This window comes from Mastigoproctus giganteus, chromosome 8 (genome assembly GCF_048544385.1).
Source record: "Mastigoproctus giganteus isolate SK-2022 chromosome 8, ASM4854438v1, whole genome shotgun sequence".
Lineage (NCBI taxonomy): Eukaryota > Metazoa > Arthropoda > Arachnida > Uropygi > Thelyphonidae > Mastigoproctus > Mastigoproctus giganteus.
The window spans coordinates 163,863,105-163,887,990 of record NC_143582.1 but is presented as its reverse complement, the minus strand read 5'-3'; the positions used below and the strand labels follow the sequence as shown (position 1 = coordinate 163,887,990).

The 24,886-nt window shown below is 37.4% G+C and overlaps 1 protein-coding gene across 8 annotated transcripts in view; it reads left to right on the top strand.

The window, feature by feature from the left end:
• Positions 1-24,886, top strand: part of LOC150081977 (fat-like cadherin-related tumor suppressor homolog) — a 1,021,521-nt gene that overhangs the window by 718,990 nt on the left and 277,645 nt on the right. For all 8 annotated transcript variants that reach the window (XR_016547261.1, XR_016547260.1, XM_090379029.1 and 5 more), the window contains one exon: positions 7,393-8,453. Coding sequence is in view for 6 of the 8 variants with exons in the window: in XM_090379029.1 (XP_090235155.1) it covers positions 7,393-8,453 (1,061 nt within the window). In the remaining 2 variants the exon portion in view is untranslated. The remainder of the gene's footprint in view (positions 1-7,392; positions 8,454-24,886) is intronic.

Here is a 24,886-nt window from a genome sequence, read left to right as displayed (position 1 = left end):
CTACGGAGGCCTAAGACACAGTGAAATGCTAAGCCTGATCATAGAAGGAAAGATTAATGAAACCAGACCCAGAGGGTGACTGAGAAACAATTTCATAAAGCAACTGCAAAGAGATACAGTCATAGAGACTGAAGGAACCCATGATGATAATGATGATGATGATGATGATGTATAGCCTATCTGTAGAAAGGATTCTTGTGTTCTTGAAATTCCAAGTGTCACCACAAACATTACCTCTTCATGTATAGTTTTTTTTTTTTTTTTGTTAGTTGTTGACACATTGGCTTCTGTGGCCATAATGAACCTCCCAAAGTTTTTGCATTTACTCTGATCCAAGCCTGAGGCGGGATTCGAACCCGCGACTTTTGGGTTGCCAGGCAGGCACTTTACCCACCTGGCTAGCCCAGTCGGCTCATGTATAGTAGTTTAGACGAATAGCTCAATGAACCGTATAATCAATTTCACATGGCACGAGTGGTATTAAATATAGTAATAATCTTAATGGAAAACAACCACGTAATGTCCTTCCCTAACTATATTATTAACTTCATTAATGCTTTACTTAATTTACTGTTGATTACCACTCTCCATCTCTTCCACTCAACCTTCCCTTTATCCATAGCAGAAACTTGCTCTTAATGCCATACTGCTCCAATTTTTACAAGAGTTTTTGTGTGCAACAGTATCAAAAGCGTTCCTGAAATCCAAGTATATGAAATCAAAATATTTTTTGCATCCAGATGCTGCAAAAAATATATCCCCTACCAAATTGGTCAGACAAGATTTCCCCTTAAACCCATGCTGCGTCTGAAGTACAATTTCAGCCTTGTCTACATGATACAGCATTACTTCTTTTACCAGTGACCCCATTATTTTCTCTGGAACAGAAGTTAAACTAACAGGTCCTGTAGTTACTCGTGTCTCCCTTTGATTACTTTTGAATTGGGGATACATTCACACAACTCCAGATTGACTGGACCTCCCCTGAAGACAAGGATGCACTCATAATTATAGTTAGTTTGCTTACTTGATTTTCTGTTTCCCTTAATATAATTGGATAGATCCCATCCATCCCAGGTGCCCTTCTTATGTTTAACTTCACCAATTTCTGTTCCACTTTCATCTCAGCTATTACAAAATCATTTAGCTCTCTGTTAGAGGTTGACAAACTTCTGGCATCCCCTTTCCCAAAGAATTCCGCTTGTATGAATGTAGATCCAAAATTCTTATTCAGTTTTTCAGCAACATGAGCAGGATCATCAGCAGTCAAACCATTGATATCGAATGGACTAGTTTGAGTCACTCCCTTTTTTTCTAGTGTTTTCATGTAAAAAAGTCTGTCGTTTTTCTTTGCATCCTTCACCTAAGGTTCCTCGTAATCTGTCTTCTCTTTCTTGACCTCCTTAATTGCAGACTAGTTTATATCTACCAAAGGCTTCTGTGTTGCCTGATAATTTATTTGCATCTAATGCATTTTTCTTCTCTGACACCAGTCTTGTCAGTTCATCTGACATCCGTTTAGGCCTATACCTTAAAGAGTATTTTGTAGTTGTTATGAAAAGCCTAGTAGCTTCTATGTTAATTACTTGAATGCTTCCCATTTAGAATTTGCTAAGGGTAACATCATCAGTTGGTTCCACTGTATAGAATTTAAAAACTGTCTGACCACTTTAGTCACCTTTATGAAAGCAATAACCCTTACCCCCTTACCATTGATGGTAGTTAACATCTTTAAATAAATCCCAAATCAATACACTGTGATTACTGCCACCTAAATGGTTCTTTTATCTGCAGACCATTAATGCATGAATAATCACTGCTGATAATCAGATCAAGAGTATTACTCCCTCTTGTTGCCTTTCTAACATGCTGGTTCTGTAGAAAACAGTCATCCAGTAAATCCACAAAAGTCTTGCTAATGTTTTGTAAGGGTAATACTGTTGTGGTGCAGGCTCTATGAATGCTGATAATATTGTCGTCTTTAGGTTGGCAAAGCAGTTGGAGATCAGAGTGGTAACATTATTTTCTTACTGTACTCTGATTGCAGTTTGGGAGTTTAAAGAATGTTTCTGTATGGTTTTTTTTTGTTTCTTTCTTTCTGAAAATGATTTGCCATCCACATTGACTTGACCTCTATTTCAGTTAAAAAAAAAAAAACCGGGTATACCCTGTACACACGAAAGATGTTTTATGTGAAAACATCTCTGACGAAAATCATAACTGTTTTAAAATCGAACAGCTAGATCCGTAGTTATGAACGATGTAACATTTTATGCTCACATCCACTACTTACTCTACTGAATCAACATTAGGCACTAATGTCATTAGAGTCATACTTCAGTCCAAAATATTTAGTAAGAATGATGTAACGTATTATGCTTATGCCTGCTACTTTCTCTACCAAATGAACTTTTGGAAGAGGTTAGTGAAATCCAATAGCCTAATTGCCCATTTGATTGTAAACATTTGTTGACTAGTATGACATTACAATCTTTGAGTGCTTCTAACATTTAAAAACCAAGATTTAAAAGATGAAATGGCATGCATTTAATAGAAAAAGGCCCGTAACATCATTAGTCATGAGTCATCAAGATTCACTAATTAAGACAATATCCATCTGATGAGGACCAATCTCTCATTCAGATCAGTCGTGATAAGTCTTGACATCATTATGATAAGTCTTGAAACATGTTATTATAGTGATGTCTCATGTTTAAATAATTTCCTTTGGAAATAACAAAAGTACTGCAAATTTCCAAAACAACTTGTGGGCACTGAAGGTTGTTCTATTTTGAGAATTAATACTATAGTGTTAATTACAGCAGTTAAAATTCTGCTAGCCACTAAATACATAGAGCAGCAAGATAATCCATACTTTTCTAATTTAAAAGATTGCATGACCAAAATCAGATATCCACTCCAAAACTTTTACCCTAGACCTTATCATCACAACAATCCTCATATGTTTTTATTAAGAACCAACAGCACACTACTTTGGTTAAAATACCATAAACTTTAATTTTACTACATGCACTACTTAAGCAATACCCAGCAGAAGTGCAAATGTTTAGACCTCAAAGGAGGTGCAAAAGATGTGATGGGCAACTATAGATCAGTTAAGTTTGACTTCAGTGGTGGGTAAGATCATGGAGTCTCTGATTAAGGATACAATACAGGACTCTCTCGATAGGAATAGGTATCCTTAAGGGATCACAGCACGGATTGGTGAAGGAGAAATTTGCCTGAGTTAATGACTTATGGCAAAATCATAAGTCATTGGTTCTTGGCTGCAAAAAACTATTTTTACATTATTTACCCTGACTTCAGTAAGGTATGATATGGTTCCCCATGAAAGGCTGTTATATAAACTCGAACAAATTGTGATTAATGGCAAAATCCTTCATTGGATCAAGGCCTGGTTAAAAGATAAGAGATAGAGAATAGTCATAAGCAGACATACTTCAGGGTGGACCAAATGGAATCCCTCAAGAATCAGTGTTGGGGCTGCTTCTGTTTCTTATTTTTCTTAGTGATATTGGCAAGGGAGTGTAGGAGAAGTTATCAAAGTTTGCCGATGATTTAAAGGTAGAAAGGATGATAAATGACCAGAACCAAGCAATTTTATTTTCTTATCTAAATTATTTAGATAAGTTGTACAAGTTGTTTGAAAAATAGCAACTGAAGTTTAATGCTTCTAAATGTTGGTTTTGCAGATAGGTAAAAAAAATCCAGGGATTGCTTACAAGCTAGGGAGAGTGGAGTTAAAAGGGGTCCAGGACAAAAAAGACTTAGGGGAAAAAACTAAACTCAAATTAGGGTTCAGGCAGACATTAAATTTTCCATAAAGTGTAAAAAGGAGGCTGAGAAGTCACAATGGTGTCTTGTTTATGATATACAAATCCCTTACAAGTGAGGAAAAAAGATGTAATTGTCCCTTTGTATAAGACAATGGTGTGACTGCATTTAGAATATTGTGTTCAGACCTGGAAGCCACACTTCAAAAAAAAAAAAAAAAAAAAATCATAGCACTTGTAGAAAGGGTTCAGAGAAGGGCAGACAGATCAGAGGTGCTAAGCAATGTCCATATGAAGAACAGCTTAGGAAGTGTGGCCTACAAAGCTTGGCAACTAGACATATTTGGGTGGAGGGGCTGATAGAGCTCTATAAGTCCCTGAAGGGAATCAGTAAAATGAATGAGGCGCCTCAATAACCAGGTGGGAAGGAGCAACAGTGCGTAGCACACACTTCTTGATTAGACCGGGGTTCACCACCAAATACGGAGGATGCGGAAAGGTCAGGGAATGACCACCACATATTCACGGAGCAATATGGCCTTAGTTGCTAATGCTCCTAAAAACCAAACAACAAAATAAATGAGAGATGTATATTTTCCCTGGCAAAAGAGAGAACAACAGGTGGGGGAGGGGGAACAAATACAAAATTTTAAGGATAACAGAAGGCTGGACCTCGTGAAGTTTACCTTAGATATATCATAGAGTTATTTTCCTGCAACAGTCAGACTATCCAGGCAAAAGTGGATCATCTGATAAAGTTCAAAGCAGAATTGGACAGATAGTTTTTGTTAACAGGAAAGGTATTAATGATGTTTTTTTTTTTTCTTTTGCAGATGCAGAAAAAATACCTTCCAGGTTATCATCTATTTAGATAGCAATATAAAATTTTTAGCATCACTCAACATCTTACAGTTCCATCTGATTCAAATGGAATTGTAAGATGTTGAACAGCTAAAAATACATCTGCCCTTTTTACACATGCCAGAAGAAATCAAAACAATTAGTTAAGCCCAAGCTAATAACATGGGTTTGTTAAGGAAAATCTTGTCTAACAAATTTGATAGGATATTATGATGTGGTTACAAAGGAACTGGATGCAAAAAATAATTTTGATATCATATATTTGGATTTCAAGAAAGCTTTTGACACTGTTGAGTATGGAAGACCATTGTACAAATTGGAGCAGAATGGTATTAAGGGTAAGTTGATACAATGGATAAAAGGATGGTTGAGTGGGAGAAGATAGAGGGTGGTAATCAATGGGCACTGCTCTTCGTGGACTAATGTTATTAGTGGAGTCCCACTGGGTCCATTGTTGTTTTGTATACTTATCAATGATATTGAAGAAGGTATATCAGGCTTAGTGTCAAAGTTTGCAGATGATACGAAAGTTGGCAGGGTTGTTAATGACAGTAATGGCAGTGTGCTACTGCAACAGGATCTAGAAAATTTGGGCAGATGGGCTAAGAAGTGACAAATGCAAAGTACTGCATATGGATAGAAGTAACCCCAGAGAAATGTACCAACTGTGTGGTGCTACACTTAAGGTGGTAGAAAATGAAAAAGACCTGGGAGTAATTGTGCAGTCAGATATGAAGTTTTCTGAGCAATGCAGAAAGGCTGCCAGGGAAGGTCATGGGGTTTTGTCAATGATATATAGGAATTTTGCTAGCAGGGAAAAGGAGGTGATTGTCCCTCTGTATAAGGCAATGGTCAGGCCATGCCTTGAGTACTGCATACAGGTCTGGAGGCCTCATTTTAGGAAGGATGTAGATTTGCTTGAGCGTGTACAGAGAATGGCAACAAGATTGGTTAAGGGAATGAAGGGATCCTCTTACCAAGAGAAACTTAAGTTCTGCAAATTGCAGTGGCTGGAGACTAGGCACCTGCGTGGTCATCCGATTGAGGTGTATAAGGCCTTGAATGGATTGAGCATGCTGAATTCTGATGGGATCCTTACACTTGTTCAGATTACGAACCTAAGGGGGCATAAATTCAAATTAAGAAAAGACAGATGTAGAATAGATATGGGGAAATTTGCCTTTAGCCAGCGGGTGGTTAATTGCTGGAACAAACTTCCATCTGTTGTTGTGGAAGTTGATAGGTTAAATAAATTTAAGGAGCAACTGGACAGGCATTTGGAGGGAATGGTGTGGTTTTTTTTTTTTTTTTTTGGCTGATGCTGCATAAGCTCATACACTTGCTTTCTTGCATCACATGCCACTACTACTACTACTAGAGGTTCAATATAGCAAGTCATATATGAGTGCAACAAACTCTACTTTGGACAATCATAATAGGAGATAGTACAAACAGAAAGATGGTCATCTCAGAGCCATCAGAATAAGAAGAAACATCAGAAACAGAAATAAAAAACCATTCTTGGATTGGATTTCAGAATGTCCATGTGTTTTTCAATTATTGGTTCCAAGTGTAAAAGGTACAAATAGAATATTTATATCCAAAGTCTTTCCCATGTAGCTCTTAACTAAACCAGAAGGTGAACATCAAATGTGAATATATTTCTGAAGAAATGTCTCAGAGCTATGACATAAATACATCAAATTAAAGGCTTGCACCCACAGCAACAGCTACCCAGTAGTCTAAATTAACTCATATGAGTAGTTTGCACACAGTCTACCAAAACTAGTAGATTGTGTGTGGACTAGATATAACCAACAGGACTGATCAGAGCAGTACTAACCTATCTAATCAGAAATCATCCATCAAAAATTCAAGATTTAAGTTTTTAAGCTTAGAATTCCTATGCAGTAGTGGTAGGAAGAAAACTCAAGAAATATCATCATTTTCTTCCTATCACTATAGTGCTGCATAGGAATAGGAAGAAAACTTGAAATAGGAATAAAATATAGGAAATATAGGAATAGAAGAAAACTTGAAAAAACTTTGTAAACTTGAAAATGATGAACCAAATCTTTTGAAAAAATTGTATATAATTATTTGATTTTTCTGGAATTTATACATAAGTAATGCATGGTTAATATTGCAGTTAAAAATTTTTACAGTGCTTTAATCACCAGTGTTCTGTGCCTTTACAAATATAACTAAAAATTTAAAGTGGTGTCTCTAGTCTCTATGAGAAATGGAGCAATATATGATGGTCTGGATATTTATATATTATTTAGAAACATTAATGATTATTGCATTATGATATGTTGATGTGCCAAAACGTTGAAAATTTTGAAAAGTAAGAGAACTTTCTTATATTCTTGTTCTGCAGTGAATTAAGACAATTTAATTTACCAGACAATTCAAATCCTGCCAAACACAAGAAATATACCTATCATATATTTTACGAGATACATATATTTTTTAATACTTATTTTATATATTACAAGAAATATATTTTTCTTATATTTATCTTATTACATTTCACTGGGGCAACCCTCCTACTTTTCATAATTTTAAAAAGGTAAAAAATAGCATCAGCTGTTTTAAAATTTTGAATTAAAAAATATTTAACTTATTAAATTAAACTTGAATTAAGCTATAAATTTGGTCACCACAATGCATACTTAATATATATTGCATTATTTTTCCTCATAGAAATTCATTACAATTTCTTTATATTTTGCAGCAAATCAAGCATATCAGTTTTTTGTTCGAGTGCGAGACAGGGGTATTATTCCTCAAGAAACAGAAGTACCTGTGAACATCATCATTGTTAGGACTAGTGATGCTATTCCTAGGTTTGAACAGCATAGGTATGACTTTTTCTTATCAGAAAGATCACCAATTGGTACTGTGATATCTACGTTGAATGTCAGTAGTTCAGAACCTATTTCCTACTCTTTTGTACCACCACCACAAGAATATGAAGCAGAATTATACCTCTCAATGTTCAGCATTAGTAGTAAGGGAAAAATATTGTTGAATTCAGCATTGGATAGAGAAACTACTGCTGCATATCAGCTGATGGTGAAGGCTGAAACTAGTATTAGTCCACCATTAGTAGCATTTGCTGATATTATAATTAACGTGATGGATGAAAATGACAACTCTCCTCTCTTTGAATCAGATTCATACTTAGTGACTGTGGCTGAAAACGTTGAGAAGGGTTCTACTGTATTGAAAGTTGTGGCTAATGATGCTGACGTTGGAATGAATGCTGATATTTCTTATAGCTTTGGACCTGATGTTGGAAATGTTGCTAATGTGTTTCATCTTGATTTCAAAACTGGTTGGCTTTCAACAATGGTAGAACTTGATCATGAAATGATAGCCTCATATAATTTTACAGTTATAGCTAAGGATAAGGGATCCCCTCCTCTTTCTTCATTAACTAGAGTCATAGTCAGCATTAAAGATTACAACGATAATCCTCCAGTATTTCATCGTAATCATTATGATACAGCTATCAATGAAGATGCCCTCCCAGGAACTGTAATTGTGACTCTTGAAACAAGAGATGCTGATCTAATATCAACTCCTGTAGAATTTTATATTACTGGTGGAAATCCTCAAGATCAATTTCAGATACGACAAACAGGAGAAATATATGTGAATAAGCCTCTTGACCGTGAACAGACAGCGAGTTACTTGTTAGACATCACTGCTACTGATGGTACCTTTGTTTCGTGGACTCAGGTTGCAATAGATGTATTAGATGCAAATGATAACCATCCATGGTGCCTTAAGGTAAACCCTCTGTCCCTCTCTCTCTCTCTCTCTCATTATCATTTTTAATAGTCTTGTAACATTGTTACCTCTGATTTATTTTATTTAAGTAATTTACGTTAAACAAAAAAGCAAGATCTTTTATAATTTGTTTTACACTGTGCACAAAACAATTTAAAACGTTCTGAGGTGAAAGACTGACACAATATTGACAAATACTAAGACTAACCAATTTCAGAGCTTGCACTTGATCATCAGGCAACACAGCTGCTACCCCCCAAAGCAGAATGCATTCGTTCCACAGAGCCAGTTGTAGGTAATTCTGTTGTCAGGGAAATAGGAAATATATTGTGCAGAAAGGATAGATTATGTCTTCCAGGAGCAAAAGTTGATGATGTTGCAGAGCAGATATCATCTTTTAAGGGCATGAAAGATGATATTGTTGTACATGTTGGCACATATGACATTAAGAGTAGGAAAGCTGCAGACTTACTTAACAAGTACAGACAATGTTGAAGAAAAGTTGCGGGTTAAGGTTAAATTTGAAAGTGTCTGCAATTCTGCCTAGACACTATAGCAAGGAATATATGATGAGAGCTTTGTCAATCAATTCAGCCCTGGAGAGATTGTGCAAGGCTAATGGGGAAGAATTTTTCTCAGCGTGGTCTGTGCTTGTTAACAGAAGTGACTGCTTCTACAGGGATACACTTAAATAGAAAGAGTGCAAGAATATTTTCTGATGTTATCAAGGCAGTGTTAGGTTGGTTGGAAAACTGCTAGCTTTGGGAATACAGAGACTAATAGATTAACAATAGCCACAGATAAAGGTGAAAGTAATTCTTATACTGCTTCTATTGGGATGAACAGCAGCCTTGAAAGCAAGGGGCTGGGGATTTCAAAGACTGCTGGGAGTCACCATTTGATGAATTTGAAGTGATGGTCAAGACATCAAATGCAGACATTTTTGGGATATCAAAAGATGTGGTTTCACTCAGATATAAGGGATGCATATTTGAATATGGGGAGTACAATGCATACAGATAGGATAGGGGGGCTTTTATGCTCTGTTAAGAAGCACATAAAATCTAAGCAGTGCATCCAGTTGACATGGATGGTCAGTGCAATTTTCATTCAGTTTGGTGTTGATATAACCATTGTGAAAGCAAAAATGAGAGTGGAAGTATTTTATAATCCTAATAGCTCTGATGAGTACAATGAACAGCTATACAGAGAAATAGAGTGGGCCAGTAAATCAGAATGTCTTATAATGAGGATTTTAACTTTCCACATATTTATTGGAACTTTTGGGTTGATCACTCACAGACTAGGAAGATTTTTGTGGATTTATTGGATGTCTGTTTTCTGTAGCAATATGTTAGCAAGGCAACAAGGGGAGTAATACTCTTGATCTGATAATCAGCAATGATTATTCATGCATTAAGAATCTGCAGATAATAGAACCACTAGCTGACAATGATCACATTTTATTGATTTGGAATTTAACTAAAGATTTAACTACCATCAAGGGTAAAGGGAGGGGATTTTGCTTTATAAAGGTCTCAGACAGTTAGTTAGTTAGTTAGTTAGTTATTTGGTTTTTAGGAGCATTAGCAACTAAGGCCATATTGCTCCGGAATATGCGGTGGTCATTCCCTGACCTTTCCACATCCTCCGTATTTGGTGGTGACAGGCTCGAACCCCGGTCTAATCAAGAAGCGTGTGCTACGCACTGCTGCTCCTTCCCACCTGGCTACGGAGGCGCCCGTCTCAGACAGTTTTTAAATTCTGCACAGTAGGTCCAACTGAAGATGTACCTATCAGCAAATTATAAAGGGATGCATTCAAGGAATTAATCATAAAAGCTACTAGGCTTTTCATGCCAGCTAAGAAATACTCTTCAAGGTATATGCCTAAATGGATATCAGATGAACTGATGTGACTTGTGGCAAAGAAAAAAAATGCGCGGAATGCATATATATTATCATGCGACACAGAATCCTGTGGTAAATACAAACTATTCTGTAATCAATTTGCAGAGGATTTTAGGTAATCAAAGGCAGATTGCGAGAAATCTTTGACAAAGGATGCAAAGAAAAACAGCAAAGACTTCCTTGCATATGGAATGAATGAATCAAATTGGCCCACTTGATATCGATAGTTTGATTGTTTAATGATCCCACTCAGATTGCTGACAAACTGAATGAGTATTTTGCATCTACATTCACACGAGGAAATCTTTAAGGAAGGGATGACAGAAGTTGTGGCCTGACCATTGCTATATACAAGGGGATAATCACTTCCTTATCCCTGCTAGAAAAATTCCTGTATATCATTGATAAGACACGATGAGCTGCTCTTGCAGACCTTCTGCACTGCTCAGAAAACTTCATATCTGTCTGCACAATTACCCCCAGGTCCTTTTCACTCTCTACCACTGTCAGTGTAGTACCATACAGTTGATACGTTACCCTGGGTTTACTGCTTCCCATATGCAGTACTTTACATTTGTCAATGTTAAACTTCAGTTGCCACCTCTCAGCCCATCTGCTCAACTTTTCTAGATCCTGTTGCAGCAGCATACTGTCATTAGTGTCATTAACAACCCTGCTAACCTTTGCATCATCTTCAAACTTGGACATTAAGCCTGATATACCATCATCAATAACATTAATGAATACAGAAATAACAATGGACCCAACACTGAACCCTTGGGGACTCCACTAATAATATTAGTCCCCGAAGAGCAGTGTCCATTGATTACCACTCTCTGTCTTCTCCCACTCAACCATCCCTTTATCCATAGCAGCAATTTGCCTCCAATGCCACACAACTCCAATTTATGAAGCAGTCTTATATGTGCAACAGTACCAAAAGCCTTTCTAAGATCCAAATATATGATATCAAAATTATTCTTTGCATCCAGTTCCTTTGTGACTACATCATAGTATCCAATCAAATTGGTCAGACAAGACTTCCCCTTAACAAACCCATGCTGTGTCCGAGCTATAACTGAAGTCTTGTCTAGATGATCCTGCAAAGCTTCTTTAACCAGTGCCTCCATTAAGTTCCCTGGAACAGAAGTTAAACTAACAGGTCTGTAATTACCTGTGTCTCCCTTCCCTTTGATCCTCCTTTGTGGATTGGGATCACATTTGCACATTTCCAGTCCATGGGTACTTCCAGTGGTGAGCTGTGAATATTTTAACAATGGGCTTGCAGTTTTTCCGTCTTTCTACCCAGTAAATTTGATTGGTCATAGAAGTAACGTCACCCTCGAATTCCATCAGAAGCGCTTCCCACTCTCCACTCTCGCACTACTAGTAGTGTGATTAGAGCATGTGACGTATTTTTCGTGATCAGTATGATATCTCAATCAGGGGCGGCTTCAGAGGGGTGGACAGATGGTGCTTATTACCCCCTCAACCATGCTTTTAGTGAATGTCTAAAATGTTCCTAGGACTATCTAAAAAAAAAAAAAAAACCTGGTCGTCATGCCTCCCCTTATGGGCACCTCCGTAGCCAGGTGGGAAGGAGCAGCAGTGCGTAGCACATGCTTCTTGATTAGACCGGGATTCGAGCCTGTCACCACTAAATACAGATGATGCAGAAAGGTCAGGGAATGACCACCGCATATCCCGGAGCAATATGGCCTTAGTTGCTAATGCTCCTAAAAACCAAATAACAAACAAATAACAAAACCTCACCTTACGATGATAACTGGATTCAATAGTGTCAGGAGTTCTAACTTTTTAGATTTCTTGAATGATATGACATCACAATCATACTTCCTGCAGTTACTACTGCAGTAAGCATGATTGCAACAATACAAGTATTTGTCATATGATTGTGACAATACATATATTTGTCAATAATTAATTTTTTGTCGTCTCGCATTTTTGTTATATTCCATTGTTAGGTGCCCCTAACAGCTGCATATGTCACTTCAACTACAAAGATCAGTACTTCAATCGACACTGTTTTCCAGAGATATTTAGATATATTGCAATCGCAAGTATACATCTCTTACTTTAGTTATCATAAATCCATTCTATCTTGTCTTCCAGAAATTATGTAAATTTGTGAATGATCAGTAAATATTTAGAATAAAAAAGCTCTTATTTCATAATCAATATATACAAATCAAAATACCTAAATGAAACGCGAAGGATGTTTCATCTTCGTAAAAAAGTTGCGCATGCTCAGCAAGCGCGCAACTGTTTTTTTGATAATTATGGAAAATGGACACATTTTTTATGATAAAATTTTAATATTGTGAAATAAAAATAACATGAAATATTTCCCATATCACAAAAAACATAAAAACTATCACAAAACATTCTACAATATACAAACAAATATTTCATAAAAAACAAACTTTCTAGAAAAAGTACACCAAAATCACAGATTTCATGAAAAAAAAAAAATTATTACACAGATATTCAAGAAAATTTTATTCTAAAAATTAGCATATGCAATTTACTTCTTTATTAATATTTGTTGTTGATCTTCTGCTTTGCTCAATAGTTGAGCAATGATTACAGAGGAATGATTTGAATGATCTGGATCAAATTGAAGCAGTGGTTTTCTATTTAGATGTATGGTCTTCATAATCTGCAATGTGTTCATTTTTCACAATATTCATTATGCTGAAAGCTTGCTCAGCTTCAGCAGTGCTAATCGCAATGGTTTCAAAGATATTTCTGGCTTTCTTAATTGAAAAGGGAATTTTACTCGATTTTAAAGATAAACTATCTTAAACAAAATCTCTAAAATCATTAATTTTTATTTCATATTTTATCAGAAAACAAATTTCTTATTCAGTTTTCACTGTCTTGCCACTGAGATGAAAGTTCTTTCATATTCCACGATTTCCGGTAGCATATGTTTAAAATTTCTTTCAATGGTATCATTATTTTCTTTATTTAATTTAAAATCACTCTCTTTTGCATTAATAACTTATCCTTTAAAGATAAAACAATACATTTAATAACTTGTCACTAGGTAATTTTTTAAGTGTGTTCTTACTTTCGAATTTGATTCCTTCAAATTCTTTCCACTTGAACATGCTTTCAATTTTAGCTTAATAATTTCCTTCAGAATTTTTCAAATTAGCAATAGCATTGATAGTTCGAATAATTAATTTATCTGCTTTTATCCTAGTGATTCTGTAAAGCTTCTGAAAGGTAAAAGAGCTCCTGCAAGATGTCGATCATTAGTGCTAAATGGATACGAAATTCCAGATTTAAAAGTTGATTTAAAAATCCTGAATATTTAACTTCTGATTCAAAATGTTTGCACAAAGCGGGATAATTTCTTCAACCCACAATTTCCATCTGCAAGCTACATCGTGGCCCGAACACACAACCGATCTTTATAGTTTACACATTAAGTTCTTTAGCAATCATCCTTAATTCACGCTGGTTTTTTGGATAGTGGTGATATGCATACATTTTTTTTTTTTTTTTTTAATTATTGCCTGTATGCCATTAAAGTTTAGAACATTTTCTACACGGTGAAAGCCTCAACTAAGTTTCAAAATCTGCCAACATTTCATCTTCATAAAGTTTATATCTTAGTTGCCTCAATCCTTCCCCCTACGTTACTGCTTTCAATAGTTCTTTGAATATTGCGCAAAATGTTGGAATCACTCAAATATTCAGCTACTGTGGCCATTTAAACATACATTGAGAAATTTACTGGAAGGCGTGGATCACTTCTCCGTAAAACATATGCCTATTTGTCGGAGTAAAGGGGAACCACAACACAGGTTGAGCAGAGGATAATCCATGTCAAGAATCTTCTTAATCCTCTGACTGGCTCTGGAAAGCATATTGACTAGTGCAACTTCTCGGTATGTGACTGCATAGGTTTTTACGGACACCACTAACATTATTAGCATTAGTAGAGGCATTTGATGCAAGAAAGCAAGCTTATGCAGCACAGCCAAAAAAAAACCACTTCCACTTCACCCCTCTGTTCATTCAAAATACCTGTCCAGCTGAGCCTTAAACTTATTTAGGCTATCAACTTCCACGAAAAGGGATGGAAGTCTGTTCCACCAACCAACCACCCGCTGGCTAAAGGCAAATTTCCGCACGTCTATCCTACATCTGTCTTTCCTCAATTTGAATTTACGCCCTCTCAGGTGGTTATTCTGAGCGAGAGGAAGAATCCCATCAGCATTGAGCATGCTCAAACCATTCAAGGCTTTATACACCTCTATCAGATCACCTAGCTGGTGCCTAGTCTCCAGACACTGTAATTTGCAAAACTTAAGCCTTTCTTCGTAAGAGCACCCCTTTGTTCCATTCACTAATCTTGTCGCCCTTCTCTGTACTCGTTCCAGCAGCTCTACATCCTTCTTGAAATGAGGCCTCCAGGCCTGTATACAGTACTCTAGGTGTGGTTTGACCATTGCCTTATACAAGGGAATAATCACCTCGTTATCGCTGCTAGAAAAATTCCTATATATCATTGACAATACACCATGCGCTACTCTTGCAGCCCGTCTGCACTGCTCAGAGAACTTCATATCTGCCTGCACAACCACCTCCAGGTCCCTTTCATTCTCTACCACTGTCAGTGTAGTACCACAGAGTTGATACGTTGCTCTGGGGTTGCTGTTTCCCATGTGTAGTACTTTACATTTGTCAATGTCATTTGCCACCTCTCAGCCCATCTGCTCAACCTTTCCAGATCCTGTTGCAGCAGCATAGCGTCAGTAGTGTCCTTAACAACCCTGCCAACCTTTGTATCGTCTGCAAACTTGGACATTAAGCTTGATATACCATCATCAATATTATTTATAAATACAATAAAGAATAATGGACGCAACACTGAACCCTGAGGGACTACGCTAATAACATTAGTCCACGACGAGCAGTGTCCATTGATTACCACTCTGTCTTCTCCCCCTCAGCCACCCCTTTATCCACAGCAGCAATTTGCCTCCAATGTCACACTGCTCCAATTTGTGCAGCAGTCTTCCATGTGCAACAGTATCAAAAGCCTTTCTAAGATCCAAGTATATAATATCAAAGTTATTCCCTGCATCCAGTTCCTTTGTGAATGCATCATAGTATCCAATCAAATTGGTCAGGCAAGACTTCCCCTTAACAAAACCATGCTGTATCCGAGCTATAATATGAAGTCTTGTCTAAATGATCCTGCAGTACTTCTTTAACAAGTGCCTCCCTTTAATTTTCCTGGAACAGAAGTTAAACTCACAGGTCTATAATTACTTGTGTCAACCTTTGATCCTCCCTTCTGAATTGGGGTCACATTTGCACATCTCCAGTCCATGGGTACCACCCCTGAGTCCAAGAAAGCTCTCATAATTATGGCTAAGGGTTTGCATACTTCCTCTGCTGCCTCCTTTAATATAACTCTATAGATCCCATCCACCCCGGGTGCCTTTCTTGTGTTTATCTTCAACAATTTCTCCTCCACTTTACTCTCAGTTATTACAAGATTCTCTAGCTTACTGCTAGAGTTGAATACACCTCTGGCTTTCCCCTCACTAAATAACTCCTCATGAGTGAATGTCAATGCAAAATATTCATTTAGTTTGTTAGCTACCTGAGCAGGATCATCAACAGTTGAACCATCGATATCAAGTGGACCAATCTGATTCATCCTCTTCCTTGTAGAGTTTACATAAGTAAAGAACTCTTTGCTGTTTTTCTTTGCCTCCCTTGCCAAAGATTTCACGTAATCTGCCTTCGCCTGCCTAACCTCCTTTGTAACTTGGTTACAGATCAACTGATATCTATCATAGGCTTCTGTGTCGCATGCTAATTTATATGTATCCCATTCATTTTTCTTCTCTGCCATATTACAAGATTATCTAGCATTCCCCTCACTGAATAACTCCTCATTGTGAATGTCGATGCAAAATATTCATTTAGTTTGTTAGCTACCTGAGCAGGATCATCAACAGTTGAACCATCGATATCAAGTGGACCAATCTGATTCATCCTCTTCCTTGTAGAGTTTACATAAGTAAAGAACTCTTTGCTGTTTTTCTTTGCATCCCTTGCCAAAGATTTCTCGTAATCTGCCTTCGCCTGCCTAACCTCCTTTGTAACTTGGTTACGGATCAACTTATATCTATCATAGGCATCTGAGTCACGTGTTAATTTATATGTATCCCATTCATTTTTCTTCTCTGCCATATGTCTTATTAGTTTCTGTGACATCCATTTAGGCCTAAACCATAAACAGTATTTCTTAGTTGGTATGTAAAGCCTAGTAGCTTCCAAGATAAGTTCTTTGAATGCCTCCCAATTTTAATTTGCTGTTGGTAACATCATCAGTTGGTCCTGGTAACATCATCAGAATTTATGATGTAACATAATAAATACTGTCTCAGACCATCGTAGTCGCCTTTACGAAAGCAATAACCCTTCCCTTTACCCCTGATGGTAGTTACCTCTTTTTGAGTAAATTCCAGTTCAGCACACTGTGATCACTGCCACCTAGTGGTTCATTTACCTGCAGATTCCTAATGCATGCAGAACCACTACTGATAATCAAATCAAGAGTATTACTCCCTCTAATAGCCTCCCGAACATGCTGATGTAGAAAACAATCATCCAATAAATCCACAAAAGCCTTGGTAGTGTGTGAGTGACCAACCCACAAATTCCAGTCAATATCTGGGAAATTAAAATCCCCCATTATAAGACTCTCTGATGTACTGTCCCACTCTATTTCCCTGTACATTTTCTTATTATACTCATCAGAGTCATTAGGCCTATAGCATACTCCTACTCTCAATTTTGACCTCCCAATGCCTATGTCACACCAAACTGACTTGACACTGCACTGTCCAGCGATGTCAACTAGCTTCACTTCCTTGGATTTTATGTGTTTCTTAACTAATAGCATAACCCCTCCTCCCTTCCTATCCAGTCTATACTTTCTGTAGATGTTGTACTCCCCAAATTCCAGTTCTGCATTCCTTATATCTGTGTGACACCACATCTCTGATATCCCAACAATATCTGCCTTTGATGCTTTGAGCAATACCTCAAATTCATCAAATTTATTTACCAAACTCCTAGCATTGGCATACTCGCAAGTATACATGCACCTGTTCCTATTCTTAGCTACTCTAACACAACCCATGTGTTTACTTGTACTGCAGTGAATCCCAGCAGTCTCTGAAATATCCTGCATCTTGTTTTCTAGGCTTCTGCTCATTCCAATAGAAGCAGTGCAAGAATCACTTTCACCTTTGCCAGTGGCTACTGTTAATCTATTAAGCTGGCAGTTTTCCAACCCACCTAACACTGCCTCGATAGCATCAGCAAATATTCTTGCACCCTTTCTATTTAAGCGTATCCCATCCCTGTAGAAGCAGTCTCTCCTGTTAAGAAGTACAGACCAGACTCAAAAAAAATTCTACCCCTTGAGCCTTGCACAATGTTTCCAGGACTGAATTGATCGACAAGGCTCTCATCATATACCCCCTCCTATTGTGTCTGGTCAGAATTGCAGATGCTTTCAAATTCAACCCTAATTCACGGCTTTTTTTTTTTGACAGTGACCTGTACTTTTTAAGTAATTCTGCCGGTCTCCTATTCTTGATATCATTAGTGCCAACGTGTAAAATTTGAAAATATATATAGAAAAGATACAATCAATATGTATAATATACATAGAAAATATACAATCAAGTGGAATCCAAGTTTCCTTGAAGTACACAGCTGCTGCAAAATTTTCATCACAGAACAGAAGGTTGCCATATGGAGATAAGGAAATGGTGATTTTCCAAGCAGAACTTTCAGTGTGAGGATCCTGTACCATCAGTGATTTGCTGGCCTCACTTTTTAAACATTCATCGTCACGAAAAGAATGTGGAAAATTCCATATGGACCATTTATAAATTAAAGTATGTAGCCCTTTTCTGCCATTTTTGAAGTTCTCTAGCCTGACTTTCAACAGCTTTCTCCTGCCCGTCATATTTTTACAATACTATAATTTTTAACCTTTCATTTCTTAATGACATTACCTAGAAGTGACCCCAATGCTCACAGATAAAGAAATTTCCTAATCTCCATATGGCAACTTTCTGTTCTATGATGAAAGTTTTGCAGCTATGTACTTCAAGGAAACTTGGATTCATCGAAGTACATATATTGATTGTATATACTGATTGTATATTGATTATATATTAATATATTGATTATATATTGATTACTCAAAATTTTTTTGAGTCTGCTGATGAGGCTACTAGAGACGGTCATGTTCAAAGCCGCTAAGTGGATTTTTCTTATTTATTGATTTGAAATTATTGTTTTTCTAAAACTTTTGATTTAAATTTAGTAGTATAACATTATTTTGTGATTTTCTGATTAATTTGGTGTATTTATTCTTTACTCGGCCTTGTAATTGCATAAAAGTATCGGTAAAGGTTTCCACGTGTTTCAACTCCGCTACCATTCGTAATTTTCCCGCCTTTGTGATACGATAGTTATATACCGTACTAGATAGCGTTAGTTGAACTTCGTTAGCAGTTAAATTGTACGTTTAAATAAATACATATAACGACTTAGATTACAAACGTAATATAATTAATTATATTTAACATAATTAATAACATAACATAATTAATTATAATTAATTAATAAATTAATAGAATCATGACTCAGACCAGAGCAGCAAAGCAAAAGGCTCAAGCTAATGGAAGTGCTGTGGCTCAGAGCAGAACTGAGGGGGGCAGTTGTCCTCTGACTCACAGCCTTATAAAATGCACTGTTTGCTTGATGTTTGCAGAGCAATCGGGTACGGGACATGATACTGCCAAGGGGGATGTCTTTGTGTGTGTGCGATGCAAGGAGTGTATCGATATCAGGCAACAACTCGGCGTTCTTGTGGGCCTATATGAGAGTTTGAAGGACAGGGTGGATGCCCTCGAAGAAACTAAATTGAGGGGCCCCTCAAGCTCTCAGCTGCCCACATCAACGCCAGAGCTTGCACTTGGGCATCGCGTGACACAGAGACAACCCCCAAGGCAGAATGCGCTGGTCCCGAAGGAACTAGTAGTTGTTGGTGACTCTATTGTCAGGAAAACGGGGAACATGCTTTGTAAAAAAGATAGGTGGAACAGGACCAGGGTATGTCTACCAGGGGCAAAGGTTGATGATGTTGAAAAGCGAATATCATCTTTTAAGGGCACAAAAGGTGATACAGTTGTACACGTTGGCACTAATAATATTAAGAGTAGGAGACCGGCAGAATTACTTAACAAGTACAGGTCACTGTTGAACAAAAGCCGAGAATTAGGGTTGAATTTGAAAGTGTCTGCAATTCTGCCCAGACACGATAGGAGGGAGTATATGATGAGAGCCTTGTCGATCAATTCGGCCCTGGAAAGATTGTGCAAGGCTCAAGGGGTAGAATTTTTTTCAGCCTGGACTGTACTTGTTAACAGGAGAGATTGCTTCTACAGGGATGGGATACACTTAAATAGAAAGGGTGCAAGAATATTTGCTGATGCTATCGAGGTGGGTCGGAAAACTGCTAGCTTGGGGGGAGACAAAGACCAATAGATTGACAGTAGCCACTGGCAGAGGTGAAAGAGATTCTTGCACTGCTTCTATTAGAATGAGCAGAAGCCTGAAAAACAAGATGCATGGTATTTCAGAGACTGCTGGGAGCCATTGCGGTACAAGTAAACACATGGGTTGTGTTAGGGTAGCTAAGAATAGAAACAGGTGCAGGTATACTTGCGTGTACACCAATGCTAGGAGTTTAGTAAATAAATTTGATGAATTTGAGGTATTGCTCAAAACATCAAAGGCAGATATTGTTGGGATATCAGAGACGTGGTGTCACACAGATATAAGGGATGCAGAACTGCAATTTGGGGAGTACAACGTCTACAGAAAGGATAGACAGGATAGGAAGCGGGGAGGGGTTATGCTATTAGTTAAGAAACACATAAAAACCAAGGAAGTGAAGCCAGTCGACATCGCCGGACAGTGCAGTGTTGAGTCAGTTTGGTGTGACATAAGCATTGGGAGATCAAAATTGAGAGTGGGAGTGTGCTATAGGCCTAATGACTCTGATGAGTATAATAAGGAACTGTACAGGGAAATAGAGTGGACCAGTAAATCAGAGAGTCTTATAATGGGAGATTTTAATTTCCCAGATATTGACTGGAATTTGGGGGCTGGTTACTCACACACTAGCAGGGCTTTTGTGGATTTATTGGATGATTGTTTTCTACATCAGCATGTTCGGGAGGCAACTAGAGGGAGTAATACTCTTGATTTGATTATCAGCAGTGATTCTTCATGCATTAAGAATCTGCAGATAAATGAACCACTAGGTAGCAGTGATCACAGTGTGCTGAAGTGGGATTTACTCAAGGAGGTAACTACCATCAGAGGTAAAGGGAAGGGTTTTTGCTTTCGTAAAGGAGACTATGCTGGTCTGAGACAGTATTTAAATTCTATACAGTGGGACCAACTGATGATGTTACCAACAGCAAATTCAAAATGGGAAGCAATCAAAGAACTTATCTTGGAAGCTACTAGGCTTTACATACCAACTAAGAAATATTGTTCAAGGTTTAGGCCAAAATGGATGTCAGATGAACTAATGAGGCATATGGCAGAGAAGAAAAATGCATGGGATACTTACAAATTAACACATGACACAGAAGCCTATGATAGATACAAGTTGATATGCAACCAAGTTACAAAGGAGGTTAGGCAGGCGAAGGCAGATTACGAGAAATCCTTGGCAAAGGATGCAAAGAAAAACAGCAAAGAGTTCTTTACTTATGTAAACTCTAGAAGGAAGGGGATGAATCAGATTGGTCTACTTGATATTGATGGGTCAACTGTTGATGATCCTGCTCAGGTAGCTAACAAACTAAATGAATATTTTGCATCGACATTCACACATGAGGAGTTATTCAGCAAGGGGAATGCCAGAGGTGTATTCAACTCTAGCAGTAAGCTACAGAATCTTGAAATAACTGGCAGTAAAGTGGAGGAGAAACTGTTGAAGATAAACACAAGAAAGGCACCCGGGGTGGATGGGATCTATCCAGTTATATTAAAGGAGGCAGCAAAGGAAGTAAGCAAACCCTTAGCCATAATTATGAGAGCTTTCTTGGACTCAGGGGAGGTACTCATAGACTGGAAATGTGCAGATGTGACCCCAATTCACAAAGGAGGATCAAAGGCTGACACAAGTAATTATAGACCTGTTAGTTTAACTTCTGTTCCAGGAAAATTAATGGAGGCACTGGTTAAAGAAGCACTGCAGGATCATTTAGACAAGACTTCAGTTATAGCTGAGACACAGCATGGTTTTGTTAAGGGGAAGTCTTGCCTGACCAACTTGATTGGATACTATGATGCAGTCACAAAAGAACTGGATGCAGGGAATAACTTTGATATTATATACTTGGATCTTAGAAAGGCTTTTGATACTGTTGCACATGGAAGACTGCTACACAAATTGGAGCAGTGTGACATTGGAGGCAAATTGCTGCTATGGATAAAGGGGTGGTTGAGGTGGAGAAGACAGAGAGTGGTAATCAATGGACACTGCTCATCATGGACTAATGTTATTAGTGGAGTCCCTCAGGGTTCAGTGTTGGGTCCATTATTGTTTTCTGTATTTATAAATGATATTGATGATGGTATATCAAGCTTAATGTCCAAGTTTGCAGATGATACAAAGGTTGGCAGGGTTGTTAAGGACACTACTGACGCTATGCTGCTGCAACAGGATCTGGAAAGGTTGAGCAGATGGGCTGAGAGGTGGCAAATGAAGTTTAACATTGACAAATGTAAAGTACTACACATGGGAAACAGCAACCCCAGAGCAATGTATCAACTCTGTGGTACTACACTGACAGTGGTAGAGAATGAAAGGGACTTGGGGGTGGTTGTGCAGGCAGATATGAAGTTCTCTGAGTAGTGCAGACAGGCTGCAAGAGTAGCTCATGGAGTATTGTCAATGATATACAGGAATTTTTCCAGCAGGGATAAGGAGGTGATTATTCCGCTGTATAAGGCAATGGTCAGGCCACACCTAGAGTACTGTATACAGGTCTGGTGGCCTCATTTCAAGAAGCATGTAGAGCTGCTGGAACGAGTACAGAGAAGGGCAACAAGATTAGTGAATGGAACAAAGGGGTGCTCTTACGAAGAAAGGCTTAAGTTTTGCAAATTACAGTGTCTGGAGACTAGGCACCTGCGAGTTGATCTGATAGAGGTGTATAAAGCCTTGAATGGTTTAAGCATGCTCAATGCTGATGGGATTCTTCCTCTAGCTCAGAAAAATCACCTGAGAGGGCATAAATTCAAATTGAGGAAAGACAGATGTAGGTTAGACGTGCGGAAATTTGCCTTTAGCCAGCGGGTGGTTGGTTGGTGGAACAGACTTCCATCCCTTGTGGTGGAGGTTGATAGCCTAAATAAGTTTAAGGCTCAGCTGGACAGGTATTTTGAACGAACAGAGGGGTGAAGTGGAAGTGGTTTTTTTTTTTTTTTTTGGCTGATGCTGCATAAGCTTGCTTTCTTGCATCAAATGCCTCTACTAATGCTAATGCTATATATTGACAATTATATATATTGATTGTATCTTTTATATATATTCAAGTGAGGTATAATTTTACCTATCATGCATGACAATGATGTTTCTTTCTCATTTTGAGAGTATTGACCTAATACTTTTTTTGTATGTATTATTTTATATATAAGTGTTTAAGAATAAATAAGTCTGATAAAGTTTACACAGATGGAGGTGAAAAGTACACAAAGTGCCAAGAACTAGAAGGGTAAGAATAGTAGAAAAAGAAGTATTGTAAGTTTGTAAAAGGCAAAAGAATTTTAATATCCTAAAAGTAATGAATTAAGACAATTATGGGCTGAATTGCAAAGCCAATTAGAGATGAGGAACTGTAAAGTAAAATTATTAAACAAATAAAATAAAAAATAAAAAATAGAAGGTATTAAAGCTGTCATCGGATGTGGGTGAGCAAATTTAGTAATAGGTCAAAAACAGGGATAGCAAAAATGCAAAATCTGATGTCATCTGTAGTAAATGTTGATACATGATCAGTTACTTCATCATGTATCAGGAACTGCATTTCTGTACTCGTCCATAACAGTGGAAGAGAATGAAAAGAAGCCATAAAACAAAAAGAATAAAATTAGCACATTCTCTTACAGTATGGACAAGGTAGTCCCAACACAGTGTCAATGATATAAAATAAGGATAAAGCTAAAAATTTTTCATATTGGTTGCTGCCCAAAAGGTAAGAATGGTCATACAGCAATGCTATTGATAATAGTATGAATTATTCTAGCTAGTTGATGATCAAATTTATGTTAATGGTTTTGTTCTTCATTATATACCATGTTCTGTTACATTACTCATGTATGTGAGGCTGTTTATTGAAGCATGTGCAACATGTTCTTGAATTTTTTTAGATGTGTGATTCAATAGAACAAAAGCCTGGCATCAAGTTTTCTTTAAACTTTTTAAAACTGCTTCAAAAACAGGGATAACAAAAGGGTTTTTTCTTATGGAAAGGTTCACTGCTGTGCTACCTTTCTACTCAGAGAGGTCAGGGAGGTCCTGTTGCTTAGCCAGCACAGTCATCTGACTTGAATCTCCCCATCTACTTCATATGAAGTCATTTCAAAAGTCTGATGTATGAAATGGAAGTTCCAGATATATTGCAGTATTGACAATGAATAGAATGTGGTTGTGAAACAATCTGCACCACTTGTTTGTGTATGTTCAGACATTTCTAATTTGATGAACTCAGTTACATGTTCAAGATGCTATTTTGAACAATAATTATAAAATTGGTATGTGAACTTTCAAAATTAAGGATTGTAATATTTGTATACTTTATTGAAGGTTTAATGCAATCACACTTAAAGTGTTTTCAGACGTGTACTAGACTTTCTCTTGTTTTTTTTTGGACTGGCGAGCATGTCCTTGGATTTTTTGTGCAAACCTTTGAAACACCTTTATTTCAAAAGTGTGAAATATGGATCAAGATACCATGGCTGCAATGCTCAGCTACTTCACCACATACAAACTGCAAAAAGGATAATCTGGACTACTCACAAAGCTGTGCAAAATAGAAAAATGAAAAAAATTATTCAGAAATATAATACAACATATCAGGAAGCAACAAAAATGACTCAAGCAAACATCACAGTTTGACCTTCCTATGCTCAAATTATGACCACATACAGAAATTAACAGAAGCATATGATGCAAGAAAGCAAGTTTATGTACAGGTGAGCCCTACTTAACGCTGATAATTCATTCCCGAAAAATAGTGCTAAGTGAATTAACGCTAAGCGAGCACCGTATTCCCGTAATGTAACATATGTATTTGTGAGTCACAGTCTGTGCCATAGGATATTTCCTAATCAATAATAAATAGTAGTGAAAATATGCACAAA